The 15804-nt window shown below is 61.8% G+C and overlaps 1 protein-coding gene across 1 annotated transcript in view; it reads left to right on the forward strand.

Annotated features, from left to right (window-relative positions):
* SNED1 (sushi, nidogen and EGF like domains 1) overlaps window positions 1-15546 on the forward strand; it is a 37614-nt gene extending 22068 nt beyond the window's left edge. Inside the window, exons 8-33 of the mRNA XM_062582502.1 lie at window positions 467-580; window positions 728-844; window positions 1241-1366; window positions 1691-1795; window positions 2305-2418; window positions 2810-2926; window positions 3596-3712; window positions 3831-3947; window positions 4258-4371; window positions 4454-4627; window positions 4849-4962; window positions 6120-6233; window positions 6891-7004; window positions 7124-7237; window positions 8146-8442; window positions 10004-10187; window positions 10308-10420; window positions 10813-11091; window positions 11613-11757; window positions 12092-12174; window positions 13009-13095; window positions 13464-13580; window positions 14093-14180; window positions 14466-14549; window positions 14768-14805; window positions 15241-15546. Of these exons, the coding sequence (XP_062438486.1) occupies window positions 467-580; window positions 728-844; window positions 1241-1366; window positions 1691-1795; window positions 2305-2418; window positions 2810-2926; window positions 3596-3712; window positions 3831-3947; window positions 4258-4371; window positions 4454-4627; window positions 4849-4962; window positions 6120-6233; window positions 6891-7004; window positions 7124-7237; window positions 8146-8442; window positions 10004-10187; window positions 10308-10420; window positions 10813-11091; window positions 11613-11757; window positions 12092-12174; window positions 13009-13095; window positions 13464-13580; window positions 14093-14180; window positions 14466-14549; window positions 14768-14804 (3185 nt within the window). The 3' untranslated portion in view covers window position 14805; window positions 15241-15546. The remainder of the gene's footprint in view (window positions 1-466; window positions 581-727; window positions 845-1240; window positions 1367-1690; window positions 1796-2304; window positions 2419-2809; window positions 2927-3595; window positions 3713-3830; window positions 3948-4257; window positions 4372-4453; window positions 4628-4848; window positions 4963-6119; window positions 6234-6890; window positions 7005-7123; window positions 7238-8145; window positions 8443-10003; window positions 10188-10307; window positions 10421-10812; window positions 11092-11612; window positions 11758-12091; window positions 12175-13008; window positions 13096-13463; window positions 13581-14092; window positions 14181-14465; window positions 14550-14767; window positions 14806-15240) is intronic.
* The last annotated feature ends 258 nt before the right edge of the window (window positions 15547-15804 follow it).

Below are 15804 nucleotides of genomic sequence, written 5' to 3' on the forward strand. Positions count from 1 at the left end.
GGGCAACGTCTGCCTGCCTCTGCAAGAGCGCTCAGGGTTGTTCCCTTCGAGGCTGTACTGAAAGAAAGGCTGGAAATCTAGTGCCTGGCAGATGGTTTAAATTCCAGCAAGTCTTAGGGGAAGTGTGTGTTAACACCCTGCCCCAGCGCACTGACCAAGCAAGCAACAAAACAGTCCAGAGCTCCGTCTGTCTGCCGGCAGCTGGTGTTCCTAGATTGCTGGCTGGGTAGCGTGCGGAGCAGTGGGGAGCTTCAGCCCTCCCCACGGTCCCTGCAGCGCGCGCAGGGCGGGAGGGGAGACCTCGGGAAGGGGAGGCATTCCCCTGGAACGGGGCTTAAGGCAGGTCCCTGGGAAAGCAGTTTTGTTTTGGTTATGTCCAGCGGTACGAGCCAGGACAGGAGCAACTATAGCAAGTCGGCGGCTGGCCGGAGTTTGAGCGCGTGTCTGATCAGCCCTTGCCTTGCAGAGGTGAACGAGTGCGATTCCAGCCCGTGCCTGAATGGCGGGCACTGTGTCGACCTGGTCGATAACTACACGTGCGTGTGCCTGGAGCCCTTCGTGGGACAGCGCTGCGAAATAGGTGCTTGGTCCCTCCTGCTCCCGGGCCAACCCATGGCAGGTGCTGAGGCTCCGTCCCCAGGGTCTCGCCGGCTCTCTCGGCCCTTGCAATCGCTCTCTGGGGACCTGGCCCGCAGCCCGGCTCTGCTCACTGCTTTCTCCCTTTTAGATCCTTCCTCCTGTGAGGATCGGAGCTGTAGGAACCGGCAGACGTGCAACTACATCCGTCCCGGGCGCTACATTTGCACGTGTTCCCCGGGTTATTATGGCAACAACTGCCAATACGGTGAGCAGAAGAGCACCTCCTCAGCTAGTGCAGGCCAAAGCAGCACAGCTGCACAGGGTCAGGCCAGACCTGATCTTCATGCTCGGGCATGAAGATTAGACACCAGGTTTTTTAAGGGAGGTAGTTGTAGTAAAGCTGGGCTTTGCAGCAGGAAGATACAAAGGGCTTGGCCTTCCTGAGAAGAAACTAGGAGGAGGCTGCTTCAGCCACAGGTCCTGCCAAAAACCTTGCTTGTTGGAGCGCTGGTAGGCAGCAAGCGCAGCGAGGTTGTGATGGGACCTGGAAAGAGGCATCCCTGACATTAAGCTGTCAGACCACATGCGGTCTGTGTACCCTGGGAACAGGGTGTTGCGGCCCCAGGCTGAGACTTCAGCCCAGCCTCTTTTCTGCTGGCAGGTGGGCCCAGGGTGCCCAGTGCTTGCCTCTCCAACCCGTGCCAGAATGAGGGCAGCTGCCTGGAAATGGAGCAGGGCTACGTCTGTGAATGCCGGGAGGGCTACACTGGGCAGGACTGTCGTGACAGTGAGTACCTGGGGTCTTTTCTGGGGGTTGTCACATCTCTAGGGAACCCTTCCAGGTGGGTTTGTCTGCTGCCTAGCAAGAAACAGCCCCAGCAGAGCCCATATGTGGCTCCTGGGCTGAACAGTGCTCCATATCTCTGAGAAGAGGCTGCTAGCACAGCACCTCCTAGCAAGGTAGCACTTGGACATCTGATGAGGCTTGTTGCTGCAGTTCAGCTAAACTCCCCTCCCAGGTGACATCCAGCAGTGTCACTCAGCTGCCCAGCCCCATAAGTACAAGCCCAGCAGACCAGATCCTGGAGAGCTCCTTTCTCATCTCTTACAGAGCTGTCCGAGGGCTGCGAGTGCCGCAATGGGGGCAGCTGTCTGGAGGGGAACGTCACCATCTGCCAGTGCCCACCGGGATATTTTGGTCTCCTCTGTGAATTCGGTAAGTGAAAGCTTCTTGCTGAGTGCTCGGGCTTTCTGTGTTGGCTCCCTCTCCTGGATATTAAAGCCAGCCAGACTCCAGGCAAGCACTGGACAGCTCAGTCTGTGCCCAAAGCTAGCACGGTGCCTCTGTGCCATGAGGTTGCCCTGAGTCTGAGCCACATATGCAAGACGAAGCTGGGGAATACTGTCGCAGGAACACCTCCTCCTGGAGAGAAAACAACACCTCTGTCTCTGTTGCTCCACCTTGAGTTGTGCCTTTCCCAACTAGCTTCGCCCCACATGCTAGCTTCAGAGCTGTCTGTGCTTCCAAAATAGCCCTCGCCATTTGTGTGGGCTGCAAGTTGGGGACACGGAGGGCCTCAGTCCCTTCTGCCACCTCTCCCCACTCTGCAAAGTTCAGAAACTCCTGTTACTGGCCTGTTTCCGGCCAGGCAGCACTGGCTGCTGCGTTGTTGTTCTGCCAAGATTTAGCTAACGGAGGTGGGCTCTTGCCGTGTGTTCTTGCAGAAGTGACCGCCACACCGTGCAATGTGAACACGCAGTGTCCGGACGGCGGGTACTGCATGGAGTATGGCGGGAGCTACCTGTGCGTGTGCCACACTGACTACAGCACCAACCACAGTGAGTCTGCTCAGCAGGGACACAGTGGCGGGGCTGCGGCTGCACACAGGGCTTATCGTGCCCGGGGGGAAAGCAGCCACAGGATCTGTACCAAAGAGCGAGGTGTTGGCAGGAGTAGCAGAAGAGGGGGCAGAGTTGAGGTCGGGGAAATCAAGGCTGGTGTTTGCTGGGGGACGTGAATACTTGTTTAGCACTGACCACAGCCCACCTCCATGCCCGCACCCTCAGCGGTGTGGGCTGGCTTGAGTGAGCTGTTGCCAAGTCAGTGGAGGAGCAGATGAAATGCACCCCTGGGTGGGATCCTGATCAAAACTAATCTGCACGTTACCCAGGGGAGCAGCTCTTGCATGCTGCTCGTACGTCCTCTGTGACACTCAGTCTGGCTTTGCAGCGATGCCATCCCCCTGCGACTCAGAGCCCTGCCTGAACGGGGGCTCCTGCGAGGTTCATGACGACTCATACACCTGCGAGTGTCCTCGAGGCTTCCTCGGCAAGCACTGTGAGAAAGGTACCCAACACAAAGCTCCCCTCTTAGCGTGGGGAACTGTAGGTGGGTGGGAGAAGAGCTTGGCTCATGTTGGCATCTGTGGAAAACAAGTGACTGTACACCCAGCTAGGGCTGGAACAGGATGCAAGCCGTGTCTTCCCATCTCACAGAGTGGAGGAAGGATTGCCTGGCTCCTTTCAGGGGCTCCTGATGGTTACAGCAGCCAGTCCAGTTGCCTGTATTTCCCATACCATTGGTGTTCAACCCTCTTACTTGCCTGAGCTACAGGCCTCAGGAGCAGCGAGGAGTCCCCTAGCACCTGCAACAGCTACGTGGTCCCAAGGCCCCTGTATGCATCTCCACGTAGCAGTCACTTTAGTTGCTGCTGGGGTAGGAACCAGGTGTTGTTTCACAGCAACGTTAGGCCCAGGCGAAGAGTGAGCAGGACTGGCTGTGCTTTCACATCCAAACGGTGAACTCAGGCATGCTTGGACCCTTCACCAACACTATCTAGTGTTCCTCAGTGCTGCGAGGTTTGGGTGTGCTCAGCTTTCTCGCAGGTAGACAGAGTGAGTGGGTTTCAGCAGGGTGCCTGGGTCACCGGCTGGAAGCAGCAGCCCTCGAGGTGCGGGAACCGGCCCTTCCTAGAGTGCCGGTGGGCAACTCCCGCTGTCCGTGCTCTCTCCGCAGCCAGGCCGCGGCTCTGCAGCACCGCGCCTTGTCGCAACGGGGGCACCTGCAAGGAGGCCGACGGCGAATACCACTGCGCCTGCCCCTACCGCTTCACCGGCAAGCACTGCGAGATAGGTACTGCCCTGCGAGTACCTCACCCGGTGCTCCGGCTGCTTCCCTCGCTGGGGCAGGAGGGAGACGGCATCGTCCCGCTCGCTCGCTGCTTGACTTCCCTCGTGCCCTACGCCCGCAGGTAAACCGGACCCCTGCGCCTCGGGGCCCTGTCAGAACGGGGGCACCTGCTTCCACTACATCGGCAAGTACAAGTGTGACTGTCCCCCTGGGTACTCCGGACGGCACTGTGAGATCGGTACGTGTGGGGAGACGAGCTGGGCGCTCCAAGTGACCGGGGGCTTGGGAGGGAGAAGGGGCCGAAGGGTGGCAGTTATCAGCTCGAGCTGAGAAGCGTGCTTGGAGCTTTAGCAGCAAATGAGCCTCATTTCTTCATGTGAACCTTCTTCCCTATAACTTTAACTGGGCTGGGGCTGCAGAGAAAAGCCCCACGGACCATGATTCTGCTGCAGAGCAGGGTGACGCTGGCTGGAGGAGGGGAGGTGATAATTCTCTTTTCTGGGCTCTATCAGCTCTACACTCAGCAATTTTCTCTACTCTTCCACCAGTGCCTTCTCTGTGCTTCCTGAGCCCCTGTGAAAATGGTGCTACCTGCAAGGACCTTGGTGGGGACTATGCTTGCGCGTGCCCCGTGGGCTACACGGGGAAGCACTGCCAGTCTGGTAAGAGCCCTGCTCCTGCCACCGCAAGCCAGGAGCTCTGGGTGCTTCTGCCACGTTCGCTCATACCCCTGTGTCTCTGCAGAGATCGATTGCGGTGTCCCCAACGAGGTGAAGCACGCCCAGGCCTCCTTCAACTCCACCAAGGTGGGCTCACTGGCCGAATACCAGTGTGAGCTGGGCTACACCCTCAGCCAGCACAACAACCCCCGCGTCTGCCGTTTGCAGGGTGTTTGGAGCGACCCACCAGAGTGTGATGGTAAGGAGCATTGGGAAGTAGCCGAGCACTTGGGGCACCCGTCCTAGCAGGCTGTTGCCCGGTTCCATGGCCATGCTTGCTGCATGGGCCTGGGGACCGGGGTACACCACTACTCTGCTCCTCCCCTCCCCACATCTGTGGGCACAGCTTTCGGAGCACCCCACAGCCTCTCGGGTACTCTCCTCCCTCTAACTGGCTCTCTTCTGCCCCAAACCCTGCAGAGATTGATGAGTGCAGGTCCCAGCCCTGTCTGAACGGTGGCCTGTGCAAGGACCGCATTGCCGAGTTCCTGTGTGTGTGTGAGCCAGGATACACAGGCCACCACTGTGAGTTGGGTAAGAGAACGTGAAGAATACTCTCTGGGGCCACGATGAATGGGGGGGGGGGGAGGAAGAGTCCCAGCTCCCGTGGGTGACCATAACAAATCCTTCCTCATCCACCGCCCTGTAGGGAATGGTGGCAGGGTGTGAATTACACGTTCGGGAGCTGGACTGCCTAGGTTGTGTGTGCCAGCTTGAATCTCCTACCGGTGTCTGATTAGCCTGTGGTATGGCCTCCTCTCCTGGAACCAAAGCGTTCCCTGTGTGAAGGGATCCTGCAGCTAGCTCCAAGGTGTGTTAGCAGGGAGACGCTGCTCCAGGTCAGGTAGAGAAGTAGCTGAGGCTGTGAAGGGCACATGCACTACTTGAGTCTTTCCCACCCACATTAGTGGACACTGCATGGGCATCTCCATTGCTGACAAGGCTGCAGAGGGCAGGGCTGAACTGCTCAAAGCCTATGATCGCAAGGGAATTGGGTCCAGATCCTTTGAACAGCTTTAAAATGCCTCCCTCACCCCCAGATCCCAGCTCCTCACAGCAGAGTTTCCTGGAGAACATTTCTGATGTGATACTCTTCATTAAGTGAGTTGAGACTGCTTGAAGAAGCCCCAGATTTCAGACTCTGAGTGAGAAGTGTCCCACATGGCTACAAAGTTATTGGCCAAGTGGGGAGATGCTGAAAAAACAGCTTGAAATGGTACATCCCTGTGGGGCAGAACCACCACGGCGGTTCCTGCCACTTGCACAGTGTGCATTTGTGGTCACGTGCGTGCTCGGCCGTGCGCTCTTCAGTGGGTGCTGGCTGAAGGGGGGCATGGAGCACAGTGACTGGCAAGACACTGTTGCAGGCATCTCTAACAGGGTTCCTACGGGCACCCTGTGATGCCTCTCAGCACCCTGACCTCCCCGTGTGTCCCTGCTGACCCATTCCCACCTCCTGCATCGTTATCCAGCAGTAGCCCACACAGGGGTGGGCTGTGTGGCACTGGGAATCCCTGGCAGTCCCAGGAGCAGGGCTGTTCCTGGCCACAGGCTCAAGTAACGAGTTGTTGAGGAAGCATCTGTGTCCCACAGCAGAAACACTGTCTCTGCAAACTCTCCTCCGTGGCCGCTGGCCGGCACTGGCCCTGTTTTTGCTCTGAACCAGTGTGTTCCCTGCTACCTCTCAACAGAAATCAATGAATGCCAGTCGGACCCCTGCAAGAATGGTGGGACCTGCAAGGACCTCCCAGGGTCCTTCATGTGCGACTGTCCCGAGGGCTTCGTGGGGACCCAGTGCGAAACAGGTAGGGACTTCACAGAGCAGAGCCCTTCCTGGGAGTGCTAGAGGCTGTAATGTGAGCAAACCCCAGTGAGGGGATACAGCCAAGGCCTGCAGCAAGGTGGACCCCTGGTAGCCAGTCCTGCGAACCCCACGGCTGACGTTCAGTCTCAACCAGCCCTAACAGATGATGCCAGGGGCACCTGAAGGGGCTCCTGTCTCCCCAAATGCTGGCTGCTTGTGGCTACTAGTCTTTGGCTTCTGTCCACTGGGAGCACAGCCAAAACCAGTTCAGCCTGCCCTGGAGGGTTCTCCAGTGGAGAGGGAACGGTTCCAGTGAACATCTCAGTCTGTTGGCTGTAGGTCTGCTTTTGAGACTTTCCTTGCACTCATGGCACCTGATGGGGGATACGGCCACCGCAGCATCGAGCCATGGACTCAGTGGGTGCTGTAGCCATCGTTGCGGGCTTTTGCTTCAGGTCTTGCTGTGGGCCGGTGCGAGGGGCCAATAGGCTGTCTTGGTGGGCTGCGTTTAACCTTGGGTTGGTTGCCCAGGTGTCCCTGTGCCCTCTCAGGAAGTCACTGCTATGGCTTATGCTTTGGAGGTGGCTCCTGCTTGTCAGAGCCGGGGGTGGAGGGCCTTCTGCAGGTGCTTCACTGCGTTGCATCCTCTTGCCTCTAGAAGTGGATGCCTGCGAGTCAGGCCCTTGCCAAAACGGAGGGGACTGTGAGAGCTTTGGAGGTTCCTACCTGTGTGTTTGCCCAGAGGGTTTCTTCGGCTATCACTGCGAGACAGGTGAGGCAGGCTGGAATGGGGCAGAGGTAGTCAGCAGCTCCGTGTGCCCCGTGCGGGCTGGCTGGCAGCTGCTCAGACCTCCGATGACGTTAACGCCTCTGGGTCTTCTCCCCCCGCAGCAAGCGACCCTTGCTTCTCCAGCCCGTGTGGGGGCAGAGGCTACTGTCTGGCCAGCAACGGGAGCCATAGTTGCACCTGCAAAGTGAGCTACACAGGCAAGAACTGCGAAAAAGGTAAAGGCCCTGAGCAGCGGCACCAGGACATGGTGAGGGGCTCGACGCCAGCGTGCCTGCCCTGCCCAGCGGTGGCCATGTCTCCCACTGTCAAGGGGCTCACGCTGGAGCAGGGCCACCCGTTCTCAGAGACCCGAAAGCTCGGCCATCGGGGACCGGCAGCTCTCCTCAACGTGGGCAGAGCTTGGAGTTCGCTCAGGCCCCATCGATTCTGAGGGCAGATGTCAGCAGGGCCCGATCGTGCTAGGTGCTGGGCAAGTCCTGGAGGTGCTGGGGTGAGCACGAGGGCTTTAGGTGTAGGAACACCTGGGACAAATCCCTCTGGGCTCCTGGCAGCGCAAGTGCAGCATGGGTCAGCCAGTGATTCTGTCTGTGCGAGGAACCAGCAGTGCGCACGCTTGCAGGGTGAAGGCGATCCCTCAGAAATGGGGGCAAAGAAGTCTGATTAAAGCCTCCAGCTGGGAATAAAAGCATCCCTGGGGGTCTCTAATTTGGTTTAACTGATCCCTGCGGGGAGTTAATCCGGAGGAACGTTGTCTAATGTGTCCCCGTGTAGACCAGGCTGGGAAGATAGCAGACAGCGCACGTGCGCCAAATGCTCGGTTCTCAGCTCTGCCGCTCGCTGGTCCTCCCAGCTCACCTTGGTTTTCCCTGGAGCCTGGAGTGTCCCCAAGCCCGCGTGGGCGGCAGGCTCTCCCGGAGCAGCCCCAGCGCTTTCGGCACATGCCCAGCACCCAGCACGACAGCCCGATTGCAGCTGGCACCCGGCAGGGCCTTCTGTAAGGTGCAACGAGAGAGAGAAGGGGCCCTGGCCTTCATTCCTGCTGCTCTGCATTTCGTTGCCGGGGTCTGTTCTCTAAAGATTTATGGCATTACCTCTCCCCTTTGCTTTTGCCCACACCCTGAAGAATTGCTGCCACCAACCTCATTAAAGGTGGAAAGGGTGGAGGACACTGGTGTGTTGATTTCTTGGCACCCGCCTGAGGACGCAGTCGCCAGGCAACTGATTGACGGCTACGCCGTGACGTACGTATCCTTCGACGGCTCTTACCGCAGGACAGATTTTGTGGACCGAAGTCGTTCTGCCCACCAATTGCGGGCACTAGCCTCCGGCAGAGCCTACAATATTTCTGTCTTTTCAGTCAAACGCAACGTGAACAACAAGAATGATATCAGCAGGCCTGTCATGCTCACCACGCGCACTAGTGAGTAGCGTCTTCAGGGGAATTCGGTTGTGAGTATGCACTCCCCTCGCAGACACGTAGGCTCACGCTGGGATGCCCGCCGCGGAGCTGCCGGCTCGCGCGGGCTTCCTCGCCGCCTCTGGGCCCGCTGGCTCCCGGCGCAGCCTTCCCCGGGCCTGTGCCGAACCCCGGCTGGACGGGAGCGCGTGCGGGGGTGCTCCCCGGAGACCCCGCTCTGCACTTGGGGATTTTTCTGCCGCCTCCATCCTCCTGTGCCCGGGAGGTCTGCTCCAGCCTGGAGCCGGGCCCCTCTCACCGGACGCAGCATCCCTCCGGTGGCGCAGCCCTCGAGTCCAGCCGAGGGCCTTGAGCAGGCACGGAGGCTTTTCCCTTCGCTTCGGTCGGGAAAAGCGGCGTCTCGGAGGCAGGGAGCGCCGGGGTCAGGCGGCACCCGCAGCGGCACTTGCTGCTCGTCTCTGGGTCCGGGGCGGCAGCAGGATTTTGCGGCTCTCCAGCGCCGCTCAGTCGCGCTGGAGAGGTCCCCGCACGCGCGAGGCACCGGGGCAGGAAAACCCCTGCTGACAAAAGTCACCTTGGGTGAATCACCCTGACGTCCAGCGGGGCTCGGCATGGCAAAACACCCCGAAAGGGCTGAGGACTCGCGCAAACCGGCCGAGTCCTCCACTCCTCGGGGCACAGCCAGACCGGCAGGGTGGTCGCGATGCTGCCCCGGGGCAGGGCCAGGGCCCGGCTGTCCCAGTCCCGTCCAGCCCCCCTTTTAGGACAGACAGATACTGCTGCGCCCATCGTAGCACATACGTAGTTCCAGGTCTGTCTGCGAGCGGCTAGAGCAGAAATCAAGGGCAGGCTGACGGGGTCAGACCTGGACAAAACATCTTCTGACAAGAGGGTGAGGGCAGCGGGGGGCATGCAGGCCCTGCGCCCTCCCTCGTGGGCTGAGAACGGGCAAAGCCACCTGCCCACTCACGAGCGGCGAAACAAAAAACGAGGCCAGCGTGCTGGGCCGCCGCTGGGGTGCGGGCTCGCGGCCGCAACATCTCTCGCAGGCGCGCCGTGCTCCGTTCAGTCCTGGCCTCCGCGTGGCTGGCACGCGGAGCTGGGAAGGGCACGCTCCCGGCTCCTAGACCGGGAGCGCTGAGGATGGCAAGAGGCGGGCGGGCAGGCAAAAGCTCTTGCAGCCTGCCTTCGTCCCTCTTCCACCCAGGCAGGCTGCCTGAGCGAAAGGGGACCGACAGCCGCGGCGGAGGGACGAGGGACCGGGCTGGGAGTGCTCCTGGTTCCCCTCTTGGTTGTGCGGGCAGCGGTGGGGAAAGGCCCAGTGGCTGGTAGCAAGTTCAGCAGCTCAGGTTGAGCAGCACTGAGCTGCTCCCCTCCATCCGAGTGCCTGGGGCATGACCAGGCTCGCAGCTCCGCGCAAGGAAAGCTGATCTGAAAAGGCAGGCTAGGCCGCTGGTGGCTGGCGTGTGAGAGACAGGGGATGGGGAAAGGGACATGGCAGCCCACGCTTAGCACCTGCTGACCACAACGCTCTTGGCTTCTGCTCCCTGCTTGCTCCGGCCAGGACCGCGTCCGGTGGAAGGCTTTGAGATCACGAACGTGACGGCCAGCACCATCACGGTGCAATGGGCTCTCCACCGGCTCAAGCACTCCACTGTTAGTAGGGTGCGTGTCTCCATCCGCCAGCCTGGTGACCTGGAAGACCGCACCGTGGAGCTGAACAGCAGCGTGGCCAAGTACACCTTCCTGTGAGTGCCGTGGGCAGCCCGGAGGGCAGGGGTGAGCTTGTGCTCACAGGCGCACACTGGGGGAATGGGTGGTGACAGGCTAAGAACCTCATCTTGTCCCATCTCCCTCCTCTTCTCCAGGGACCTGCAGCCAGGAGAGAGGTACATTGTCCATGTGACGACGCTGAGCGGCCTGGGGACTGAAGATCACCCCTCAGAGAGCCTGGCCTCAGCCCCCTTCCACGTGTGGACAAGTGAGTGGAGCCATGTGGGCCCTTAGGTTTGGGGTGGGCACAATGGATGCTCCCTTGCCCCTGGGAAGGGGCTGAACACCAGGAGTCCATCTTGAGCACCCTGATTTATGGCAGCTTGAGTGCGAGCGCCAAAGCCAGCCGCTAGCGTAGAGCAAGGCTTCTGCACTGCCCCCCATCCTTGCTCAGAGCCGGTGCTGAGTGGCTTCCTGGCCACTCTGTTGCCAGCTGGATTGGGGTTGAGGCCTGGTGAGGGGCTTTGCAGGTGAAGAAGAGCTGGGCTAAGGCACAGCCGGGCAAGGTAGGGCCTTGTCAAGCTTGCGTGGGGATTGAGGTGGTGTGTAAATTGGTCGCTATTCAAGGACCCCTTTCTCTCCGCTTGCTTCATGCTCCAGGACCTCTCCCCCCAAGAAACCTCACTGCCTCCCGCGTCAGCGCCACTTCCGTCTACATGACGTGGGAGCAGCCGCCTGCCGGCGCCGTGGAGGGGTACATCATCAATGTCACCACCGCCCAGAGCGTCAAGAGCCGCTACGTGCCCAATGGGAAGCTGGTGTCCTACACCGTGCGGGACCTGCTCCCCGCGCAGAGGTACCGCCTGTCCGTGACGGCTGTGCAGAACACGGAGCAAGGCCAGGTGCACAGCGAACCCATCCACCTCTACGTCACTACCTGTGAGTGCCTGGTGCACTGCTGGGGAGCCCCGCGTTGGGGCTGGGGTGGAGCCGGGTGGTAGCAGTGGTGAGAAGGGAGCTGGGTTAACAGGGAAAGGCAAAACTGGTCAACCGAGAGCAGGAGAAACGGGGCCCGAGGACTTGCTGCAGCACAAGCGGGTGCCTGCGGCAGGCTGTCGGAGCGGGACGTAGGTCTCCTGCAAAGGGAGGCAGCGAGTGCATGCTGCTGCCTCCGTTACCAACTCACAGAAGCAGAGTTACGGCTCGGTGATGCTCCACGGTGGGGGGAGGACCGGCGCTTGCAACCTAGGTGACGGTGCAGGCAGGCAGGGGGGGGTGGTGATGGTGGTGGTGGTGGTGGTGCGCGTTTCAGATGGCCGTGATGCCTCCTGAGCACACCCGTCCCCAGAGAGCCCTAAATGGCGCACTGGGGACACGAGGCCCAGCCTGACGCTCGCTCTGCGTACCGTGCCACCTCGCTGCCCGCCTCCAGCTAAGCCCTAACCCTGTGTGCTCTGCAGTGCAGAGGGATGGGACTGCAGAAAGACGATGGAGCCAAGGCGGACATCCTCGGGTCCTGCGCAACAGGCTGCCCCCAGCCTTCCTGCCTGAGCTCCGCTTACTGGCAGACCACGACACGGCTGAGGAGCCCTCGCCAGCCCCCAGGTAGGTGCTGGCCTGGCAGCAGCACCCCCCCCCCAGCCCTTCCGTGAACACTTGGAGCAAACATGGGGGGGGCTGCACGATGAGCAGAACACGCGGTAAGAAGCCAGCAGGGGACACGTGCGCTCTCCCACTCCCAAAGTACCACCAGAAATGATGTGTCCTTCCTCCTCCTTCATGGTGACGAAGCAGAGCCCCCCCCCAAGCACACTGATGCCAGCGTTGCACCATGCCTGCACCCACCTGCGAGTGCTTTATCCAGCTGCCTCCGTGCAGGCCCATGGGGTGGCTGGGGGCCCCTGCAGCGCCCCACACCCTCGCCCCTGTCCTGTTGCAGGTTCACCGAGCTGGTGGATGGCAGAGGGAGGATCAGCGCCAGGTTTGGCACTTCACTGAGCAAACCCATCACTGTGAAGACACGTAAGCGCTCTGCTCTCTTTCTAGCCCCATCTGTCACTCAGTGCCAGCTCTTCTCTCCTTGCCAGGATAACGGGGAGGGCGACTGGGGGTGGTAGAGGAGGACGGGGCCCCAGTGCTTCTGCCTCGGCAGACCCAGCATCTGTGCTGCTCACCTCGCCAGTGAGAGGGGTAACCTACAGCAAGTCAGGGAGCACATGGCCGGAACTGGGCCATCGGTGATGGAAGGAGACACGCAGCTAAAGCCAGTGGGTAGGGAAGCCCAAGACCAGCTTGTGTTTTGCTGTGCCAGCAACCATGGGGATATGGACGCCAGCCCAGGAAGTCCAGCCAGGCCCAAGAACCCCTGTGGGGCCTCCTTGGGCTGTAGGGTGGCCAAGGAGCCCAAGGCTCATCACTGCTCAACCCCAGCCACCCTAGGGGTCAGAAGCCCATGGCCCTCCAGGAAGGGCTGAGGGCTGGTGTGCCCAAGGGAGAAGGTGAGCAAGGGCGGGGGGACACAAAAGGGCAGCGCCCTTGAAGGCAGCCAGGGTGAAGCAGCTCTCCGAGTCGCCACCTAAAACTGGTGACGCTTTTGGCCCAGACGAGCTCGGAGGGCTTGGCAGGGCTCGCAGGCAGCTAGCTGGGGCATTTGCGTGCCTCTGAGGGGCCAGGGCCGTCAGCTGAGCTAAACAAAATGGCTGGAAAGAGCTAACTTGCTACCTCAGGCCTGAGGAGCCCCTGCTGCCCATGTCCCCCGGGTGCCTGCTGCTGCCGAGGGGCTGCCTGGTGGTAGGGCTTGACAGGCTTTAGTTCTGGCCCAGGTTAGAAGTAATGTTTAACCCTTTTATTGCCTAGAGCCCGAGGCTCCAGTGAAGCTGGAGAACATGGAGGAGTCCAACCAGGGCAGCCAAGCGCTGCAGCTGCTCGAGGCAAAGAGCAAGAGTAAGTGTGGGGTGGGCACAGGCAGCAGGGACCCAGCTCAGGCCTCATCCCCAGCCCTACCACTGCCCCCCGCTACAAGAACTGGAGCCCTGCTGCTGGCCCCCAGGGAGCTGGCGCTGCAGCCAGGCCCTCCCAGAGTGGGAATGCCAGGCATGGCCCTCGCTAGCAGCCTCCCCCCCCCCCCCCCCGGCCTCGCTGCCGCTCTCCCTGGAGGCACGTGGGCCCTGAGGGGCACTGCGCGGGCCTCTGCCAGCTCCTCCCCGACGCCCGCTCGCCGTGCTCTCCAGGAGCGCCGCAGCTCGCCGAGGCGCAGCCGGGGCTCGGCCCTTGGCCAGAGGCTGACAGCGGCACGTGCGTTTTTTTTGCAGGCGACGGGCAGAACTGCTCCGCGAAGCCCTGCAGGAACGGAGGCACTTGCGTGAGGGGTGCCGAATCCTACCACTGTGACTGCAGGCCCAGCTTCAAGGGCAGGCACTGCGAGCTCGGTGAGTGCTGCGCCGCTGCCGGAGGTCGGAGCTCCCTTCTGCAGGCTGGGACCTGGCAGCTGTCCCAGCAGTAGGGTCCCCCATGGCACCGGTCACCGTGCATGGCCGCTGCCGGAGCCCGGCCGAGCTGACGCTCGCGGTGCCCGGGGTCGGCTGGAGAAGGCCGTGCGGTGCCAGCGGCAGGGCGAGGTGCTGGGCTCTGCGAGCCCAAATCCGGAAAGAGCAGATGCGGGAGTGCAGATCTTCTCCCCTCCTCTGGCCGAGCCTCCCCCCCCACCCCGCACCAGGCAGCCAGGGCTGGCACGGGCGAGTTGCGCTCCTGAGTTAGCCCAGCGCCGCATAAGGCCAGGGCTCCGCTTCTCCTGGCGGGCTGGCTCTGAGTGAGGCCGAGCCCAGTCCTCCAGGACAGCGGTGGGGGAGCCGGAGCTGGGAGCCTCGCCAGCCCCAGGGCACAGGCAGGCAGGACCAGAGACGGGCTTGCTGCTAGCTCCCCTCTCCTGTTCTCCAAGCAGCCTGCAAGAAGGTGCCACACTCGTGCACGCGGCTGTACTCGGAAACCAAGTCATTCCCCGTGTGGGAAGGAGGCATCTGCCACTACCTGTGAGTACTGCCTGCGGGTTGTGCTCCCTCTTCCCCTTGTGCCCGGAGCCCAGGGCTGAGGGTAGCTCCCTGCAGCTCTGCTCCGGGGAAGGGAGAGCGAGCGTGAGGCTGCTGCAGAGCCCTCAAGCACCTGGGGCTCCCCCGCCAGCCGCATTTCAGGGCAGTAACGAGGGAACCGGCAGTCATGTAACGGTGCTGCCCGCCTGCGTGGCAGTGAGGTCGGCAGGAACCAGGCAGAGGGCTCCCCGGGATTCCCTACAACGCGCTCCTCTGCTGTGTGCGCAGGTACAAGAGAGTCTACAAGGTACACCAGGATATCTGCTACAAGGAGAGCTGTGAGAGCACCGGTTCCAAGAAGACAACCAGCAGGTACAGCCAGCAAGAGCGCTCCGAGCACGCCAGCCTTCCTCTCGCCATCCTGCATGCTGTGGGGTGCTCAGGCGGTGCGGGGCGAGCGGGGCACCGCTCGCCTACTGTGGCACGGCCTCGGCCGAGCGCCCGGCCGCGGCTCGGAGGGCAGCGCAGCAGCTCGGCGCGAGCCAAGGCCGCGGTGCTGACGGTTCTCTCCTTTCTTCCTTCTATTTCAGGAAACAAAGCCACAGTCACACACTGAAGAAGCCATAGAGTAAGTCCCCGCTCCGAGCCCTCTGCAGACATGGCTAGGGGCAGCTCCTGCCCAGGGTGGCCAAGGCCAGGGCCCCCCAGAGGGAGCCGGGGGAGGAGGGGGGAGGCCACAGCGCTGGCCCGTGCCCCCGGGCTGGCCGGGCCGCTGCGCTGCTCAGGCTCGGCACGCGGGTGAGGGATCCCGGGTCTGGCTGGCGGTGAGAGCAGCGGATGGGGCCCTGCCCGCAGCGCTGCAGCCCTGCGGCCAGGATATTCGTGCACAGAAAGGGTCCGGGGCTCTGGCTCTCCCACACAAGGCTGAAGCCTTGGGGACAGCAGGACTCCTCGTCCCAGCCTGAGATGGGCACACGGGGAGGGAAGAGGCCGCGGCCAGGCTTTGGGGGGAACCGCTGTGCACGGGCTGCCACCAGCTCCTTCTCTTTCCGCTCCTCCGCAGGGCTCAAAGCAGTAGGAGCTTCGTCTTTCCACATCTACAGGCTTTTGAAACACCAGGAAGATCAGCTCTGCTCACTGGGTTGACCGCAGCAGGGGTGGGGTGGGGGGGGAACCTTCCTACCTGGCGTCAGACCTCCCTCTCCTCCAGCCTGTCAGGGACACGCAGCCAGACCGGCGCGCCGAGCAGCCGCTTCCTTCCCTCCGCCTGGAGCAGCAGCGCCTTCGCTCTGGCTTGCCTTGTCCCGGACACCTCCCTGCCCCGCCACCACCACCACCACCCCCTCCAAACACACACACACCCCGAGGAGCTGAGCGCCAGCGTACCACGGCGGCCGGCTGGCCGCCCCGCGAGGCGGCCAGGCCCCGCTGGGCCCCGGCGGCCGCCCTGGGCGAGCGCCGGGCTCCGCTCCGGCACTTACGGGGCTCTGCCCAGCTCCCCGTCGACAGCATCTGCACCAACCTGTTTCGTAACCCAAGGTTATAAGATACCTATAACCCCCAAATAAAACAGTTTAACGCAGACCAAGAAGCCTTAGCCATGACCTGAAACTTGGCCCACAGAAAG

This window comes from Rhea pennata, chromosome 9, assembly GCF_028389875.1.
Source record: "Rhea pennata isolate bPtePen1 chromosome 9, bPtePen1.pri, whole genome shotgun sequence".
Taxonomy (NCBI): domain Eukaryota; kingdom Metazoa; phylum Chordata; class Aves; order Rheiformes; family Rheidae; genus Rhea; species Rhea pennata.